The 7629-nt window shown below is 34.0% G+C and overlaps 1 protein-coding gene across 1 annotated transcript; it reads left to right on the plus strand.

Annotated features, from left to right (window-relative positions):
* The first annotated feature begins 1989 nt into the window (after window positions 1-1989).
* Window positions 1990-7020, plus strand: LOC145126556 (uncharacterized). The gene is made up of 6 exons (XM_079061901.1): window positions 1990-2320; window positions 2402-2542; window positions 3202-4593; window positions 4679-4731; window positions 4792-5734; window positions 5840-7020. Exons 1-6 carry the CDS (start codon window positions 1990-1992, stop codon window positions 7018-7020), a joined length of 4041 nt encoding a protein of 1346 aa, XP_078918027.1.
* The last annotated feature ends 609 nt before the right edge of the window (window positions 7021-7629 follow it).

A 7629-nucleotide genomic window follows, 5' to 3' on the forward strand; every position in this document is an offset into this window, starting at 1 on the left:
CAACTCTCCATACGTTTCTTCATTGTGGTTCAATTACTCGGGTTTTCTGAAATTGGAACACATCTAAGGGTGATACAAGGTTTCAAGTTCATATTATGTATTACTTTCTTATTTTTAATGTTTGTTTATATGTTGTTAAGTGTGATATACCACAAAATTTATTTGATTTTGGTGAAATTGGATAAGTTGGATCGTTTACCCATTTAAATATTTTATTGCGTTTTCAACTTTATTTAGTATGTTTGTTGCTTTTTTTTGTTTGTCGGTAAATACAACGTGATACAGAAAACAATATTGTATTATTTTGCAACATTTTGTTTGTTCTTGAGTAAAATTGTAGATGTGTTTATGTTATAATTTATTTTGATGTAAGATGTTTTGCTATACAGGTTATCTATTGCTTTATGATATCTGTGAACACAAACAAATTCTCTTTTGGTATATACTTCTCTGAAACAATACATCATCTTAACTTTTCTTTCTTAGTCAAAGTATTAACATGTTTAATAGATTTTATGGTTTAGTTTTTTTTTTTTTTTAATTTAGTATCATACTGATTTGAAATTTAATAAGTATTGCATTGGGGTTTGCCAAATTAATATGAAAGCTGTTAATCATATCAGCTAATACATTATAAACGTAATAAAGGAAATCCAAATTTATTATAAAATTATTTTTACAATTGTAATTATAAATGTACACATAAATGTATACATAAATATTTTTAGAGAAAAAAATGACAGGTTTTGTCCCAGAAGAATTATTTCATTTATATGGTGATCATTTGATGTGATGTCTTTTTTGTTATCGTGATTTCAAGTAGAAAAATTTCACTTCCATGAATACCCGAGATATTAAAATTACTGTTTCATTTATGGTGATTTAAAGATTATTATCAATGAGAAGACACAACTCACTCCGCTAGAGGTGGATGTTGACAATGTATTTCCTTTATATCCATTAGTGTTTCGTATTAAAATAGTTGTGCATGACAGTGCTGTTCGAAACCTTATAATTGGTAAATATAAAACCATACTTATTTTGTGATCATATTAACAATTACATATATTAAATATATATATAAATATGTTATTACTTTATGTTTTCATTTTATGTAGATTTTGTTGGAAACATTGTCTCGGGCAAACAGATTAAATTCAAAGATGAGTTTATAATACTTTTGGAAGATTAATTGTAAGATAAATATTTTTATTAAATTTTTTCATAAGTATTTTATAAGTAAAATGATAGGAAAATCAAATGTTTTATTAAAAAGTATAAATTATTTGTAGGGGACATAGAATTCAAATGAATCTATATGACAAGTGCTTCACTTATTGTTCCAACGTATCGTGCAATATCAAGAAAATATATCATTTTTGTGTCTCGGGTCAAGTTGGTTCGCTTACCGTCAACTATGTTATGAATCATATTTTCCTTATTATTATACAATATATTGTGTTTCAAAATATTAAATGAGAGTGTTTTATCTGTAATATATATTACTGTTTTTTTGCAGTGTGTCTTTTGGTATCAACAAAATTTATGCAGCTTGCATTTAAACCATCCATATATGTCTGAAGCACACAAGTTTTAGATTTAGTATATTAGTAAAGTAGAATTTTACTTTGATTAGCTATTAGTTTTTTTTATTAGATTTTTTTTAAACCTTTATATGTCTACAGTACTGTTTTATTTTCAAAATTGTTTAATTTATGTTTGTCTTATAATGATATAGAGAAACCAAAAATATTGCTATTAGGTTATAGTTGAAGTAGTTAACATTTTCTAAAAATAACAATCAAATTTCATATGTATGTTATAACATAAAAACAATAAAGAAAGTCAATTATGCAAAGAATAGATTTTAATTGATAATTGTTTATGTTAAAGCATAACAATATGTTATTTGTCTTTTAAGTAGTGTATAAAACGCTTTCTTTATGGATCTAATGATGTATAATATGTTATTGAAACAGATATATTGTAATGGATAGTCTTGGTAATACGTCTGTTCATTCAAGTGACATTGATTTTCCGTTAACAACCGATGTTTCTACAGCTTTACCTTCTGATACTATTGAAGACGAACAAGTCACGAGACGACGCCGTGGAGGTAGTCCTAGGGTAAGAGGACGACCTCCAGATTGTAGCATCGACGATATTACTTCCCCAAGGTGTCGTCGTGGGAGACCATCTTTTGTTGTGTCTCCTTACTTTGTTGGTGACAATGCTCATCGGTATTCACAACATGGAAGTATACATGTCAGTGAGAATATTATTACTTCAAATTCGGTACCTAACATGGCATTCTCATCAGGTTTGTATACTTATTTTTGTAAGTAAGTTACTTACATTGAGCAACTATATGTATCATTTAAATTATATAAATTTTTATTAGCCTGTACTGTCAACATCGACGTGACGCGCGCTTCCAATCGGCCATCACCTCATATGATAATTTCTTCAAGTACAACTATCGGTATTGATGGGAATCCAATTCATTCGACTATAATGAGTAACTTGAATGCTCCAAGTACAAGTAATAACTCAGTTGTACATTCGGTGGTACGAACTTATAGTCTGCATAATGGTAGAAGTTCTACTGTTTTACCTTCTAATACCTTTGATGCCCCAGCAGTCAGGAGACCAAGTCGGGGAGGTCGTCCTCGGGTAAGAGGACGACCTCCAACTTTTAGCATTGACAATATTAGCTCCACATGTCAGAATCGTGGTAGACCCTCTTCTGGTGTGTCTCATTTCTTTTTTGTTGTGTCTCTTACTTACATTGATCAAGGATATGTATCATTTATATTATATATATATATATATATATATATATATATATATATATATATATATATATATATATTTGTTAGCCTCTCCTCTCAACAACGAAGAGATGCGCACTTCCGATCGGCCAGCACCTCATAGGATAATTTCTTCACATACAACTTTTGATATTGGTGGGAATTCATTACATTCGACTATAACAGCTAACTCGAATGATCGGATTACAACAAATAACTCTGTTGTACATTCGTCCATACCAACTCTGGATAACGCAAGAAGTTCGTCTTCTAATGCATCACAAATTATACAATCTCAACGTAATCCTTGAATATATATTAATCACTTTTCCAACTTTGTAATAGCATGTCATTTCCTTATATTTAATTCCTTTAAATTCATGTTCTTTAGGTCGTATGTTGTCGTATTGGGATTGTGGCGATGCAACTCGCACATGTATACACTGTGAAGCTATATTATGGTATGAGGAGCGGACCATTAAAACGTATTCACCATCCATTCCAAAATTCTCCATATGTTGTAGTGAAGGGAAGATTAAATTGCCTTTGCTTATGCAACCTCCTCAATTGTTGTGGAACTTATTGGATTACAACGGTGATCGACGTTCAAAAGTTTTTAGAAAACATATTAAGCTTTTAAATCGTATGTTTGCGTTCACGTCAACCGGAGGAAAGATACATACGAGTCGTAATGATGGTAGAGGTCTGTATACATTTCATTTGAATGGTCATAATCACCATAGAATCGGTACTTTGTTACCTACACACGAGGATGGACGTCCTAGATTTGCGCAGTTGTACATTTATGATACTGAAAATGAAATCGATAATCGATTTTATGCGTTACGCAATTGTGTTCCTACAAGATCAGATGTAACTATGCTTCGACTGTTGGTTCAAGAAGTCATGTCTATGCTAGATGAGAATAACTCATTGGTTAAAGCATTTCGTATGGCTAAAGATAGGTTCCATGAGTCATCAACACAGTCGGTTAAGATTCGATTGATTGGTAACCGAACCAAAGACGGGATACAGTATAATCTACCAACTGTATATGAAGTAGCTGCATTGATTCCAGGTGATGGTAGTCCTATACAGTCTCGTGATGTACTTATTGAGGATCGTGGTGATGGTACTGTGCGAAGGATAAGTGAACTGCATCCATCTTTTATGGTGTTGCAGTATCCGTTACTTTTCCCATATGGAGAAGATGGGTTCCATTTAAATATCCCTTTATCGAGTAATTCTACATCACACAAAAGAAAGAATGTTACCTTGAGGGAATATTATTGTTTTCGTTTGCATTTTCGGTTAACTGAAAGTAAAACTCTACATAAAGCCGGTCGTTTGTTTCATACATTCATAGTTGATGCTTACGCTACAGTGCTTGAACATGATTTAGAATGGTATAAGAGAAACCAAAAGACTATTCATTCCGAGCTGTATCATGGTTTGACTGATAGTTTATGTAGAGGCGAAACAAGTGCTTCATATGTGGGTCGTCGAGTTATACTACCATCATCATTCAATGGTGGACCGAGGCATAAGATACAACAATATCAGGATGCAATGGCCATATGCCGTTGGGCTGGAACTCCGGATCTATTTGTTACGATGACGTGCAACCCTAAATGGCCAGAAATTGAACGTCATATTCAACAAATGGTACCTGGTCAACCAAGTACCGATCGACCTGACATTGTTGCGCGTATATTTAAGATTAAGCTTGATGAGCTGATGAATGACATAAGGAAAAATCATCATTTTGGTCGTACAAAAGCCGGTATGTTTTCTTAATATATTTGTTTTCCTCTTTAATTTTAATGTATGTTCTTTTGTTGTATAATTTTAATTATATGTGTATGCAGTTATTTACACAATTGAGTTCCAAAAACGTGGGTTGCCACATTGTCATTGTCTTGTGTTTCTTCATCCGCCAGATAAAATAACCACATCCCAAAAGATTGATCAATTTGTATAGGCAGAGTTGCCTTCTCAGGAAAATGACCCAGTTGCTTTTGAAGCTGTTCGTAGTCACATGATGCATGGTCCATGTGGCCAGCTTAACACTTTAAGTCCATGTATGCACAATGGAAGTTGTTCTAAAGGGTACCCTAAGGAATATTGCGATGAAACTTTCATTAGGCGTGATGGTTGGCCCTGTTATAAGAGGTCTAACGATGGTTCGAAAGTTAAAGTTGGTAATGAGGATATCATGCTTGATAACCGATACGTTGTTCCTCATAATGTCGATTTGCTTGTCAGATATGGTTGTCATATAAATGTTGAGTATTGCAACCAAGGGAGTCTGATTAAGTATCTTTTTAGTTACATTAATAAAGGCCATGATCGTGCCACTGCTGTTTTGGAAGGTCCAGACAGAACACGATCTTTTATATCGATGTTGCACAACGAGAATGAGATCGAAGAATATATTAATTGTCGTTACATTTCTGTATCAGAAGCATGTTGGAAATTGTTGGGATTTGAGATGCAATATCGCTCGGTTGCAGTAGAAAGACTACCATTTCATGAAGAGGATTGTCAAAGAGTTTACTTTAGAGAAGATGATGATATTGTAGAAGTTCTGGATAGGAGGGTATCTGCGGTGTCTAAGTTTACTGAATGGATGAGAGCAAATCAATTATATGAAGAAGCCCGATTGTTAACTTATTCAGACTTCCCGACGAAGTTTACATGGCATGAAAAAGGGGATGTTAAGGAATGGAGGCCACGTAAAAATGGTTTGGTTATTGGTCGGTTATATTTTGTAAATCCAAATGAAGGAGAAAGGTATTATCTTCGTATGCTACTAAATGTTGTACGTGGACCCTGCAGTTTTAAAGATATTCGTACTGTTGATGGTGTTGAGCATCCGACCTATATGTCTGCTTGCAAAGCGTTGAGGTTACTAGGAGATGATGGTGAATGGGTTGAGTCAATCCGAGAGGCTTCCCAATGACAGTCAGGAAAGCAACTTCGAGAACTATTTGTAACTATTCTGTTATTTTGTGATGTTGCTGATCAAGAAAAGTTTTTTTGGGATTCTTTCCCGTTTTTATCAGAAGATGTTGCTTATAATCAACGTAGATTGCTTGATAATGAAGATCTAATGTTATCGCATGATGAGTTGGTAAACTACACTCTGCTTTATATTGATAATATTTTATATGGGAATTGTCGTTCGTTGGTTGATTTCCCCAGTCTACCTCAGTTAAACCATAGTTTGTTAAGTATAGGTTCGAATAGGTTAATTGCTGCTGAGCGGACATACAACGTCGAAGAAGAAATAAGGATTTTCAATGAGCTTTACAGTGGTTTAAATGTGCAACAGAAAGAAGTTTATACTATTATAATTAATGTTGTCAATGAAAAGACAGGTGGCTTTTATTTTGTCTCTGGTTCTGGAGGGACAGGCAAAACATATTTATGGAGAACAATTATTGCTTCTATTCGATCGCATGGAAAGATTGTTTTATCAGTCGCGTCATCTGGCATTGCATCTTTGTTGTTACCTGGTGGTCGTACAGCGCATTCCAGGTTTAATATTCCTATTGATATTGATAAAGACTCAACTTGTGGTATCGATGTTGGCTCAGATCTCGCAGAGTTGATTAATATTGATGAGCTGATTATTTGGGACGAAGCTCCACTACAACATCGTTATTCATTTGAAGCTGTTGATCGTGCATTTCGTGATGTATGTCGTTATTATGTTGCTGGATCTGAAAACAAAGTTTTCGGAGGGAAAGTGGTAGTTCTTGGGGGTGATTTTCGTCAAATTTTGCATGTTATTCAACATGGATCCCGTTCTGATGTTGTGTCCTCTTGTATAAACAAATCAGAAGGTCTATGGAATTCATGTCGTTTTTTTGTTTTGACAACGAACATGCGTTTGTCTGATCAAAACATTACTAGCGATGAACTTATAAAAATGCGTGAATTTAGTAAATGGATTCTTGATATGGGTGTTGGTCGGCTTCCTACGTGTACACTTGAAGGTGAAGACGATGGTAAATGGATCACTATACCTGATGATCTTCTTATTTCTGTTGTTGATAATCCTATTGATGCTGTTACATCCATTGTATTCCCAGATATTTTGAGTAGACTTAATGACATGTCTTACATAAAGGAACGATGCATCCTTTGCCCGACAAACGATGATAAATTTACATGTGCACATGATAAATTTACATGTGCTTTCTAAGATGTCTGGTGACATGCATGAGATGTTAAGTGCTGATGAGATTTGTCGAAGTAATGATAATTTTTCCGAATTGGAAATTATGTATTCTTCAGAATTTCTTAACACGTTGCGGTTCTCAGGAATTCCAAACCATGAGTTAAACTTAAAGGTTGGTGCACCGATCATTTTGTTACGTAACTTAAATTTGCAAAGAGGTTTGTGCAATGGGACTCGGTTGGTCATCACACAAATTAGTCGGAGGGTTTTGGAGGCGGTGATTATTACCAATACTCATATTGGAGAGAAAGTATTAATTGGGAGGATTGATATGACTGCATCGGACACAACATGGCCTTTTAGATTTAAAAGAAGACAATTTCCTGTCAAAGTTTGCTTCGCTATGACAATCAACAAAAGTCAAGGGCAAACGTTTAATCATGTATGTGCTTTCTTGGTGAAACCTGTTTTTTCACATGGTCAGCTTTACGTGACAGCGTCTCGTGTAACCTCTCGTGCTGATCATCACTTTTATATTGACAACAAGGAGAAGTGTGGTAACAATATGACAAAGAATGTTGTTTACAAAGAAGTTTTCTATAATTTACCATTACATGGTATAAACAACATTGA

Source organism: Lactuca virosa, chromosome 7 (assembly GCF_052849685.1).
Source record: "Lactuca virosa cultivar CGN04683 chromosome 7, Lactuca_virosa_CGN04683_v6, whole genome shotgun sequence".
NCBI classification, from domain to species: Eukaryota; Viridiplantae; Streptophyta; class Magnoliopsida; order Asterales; family Asteraceae; genus Lactuca; species Lactuca virosa.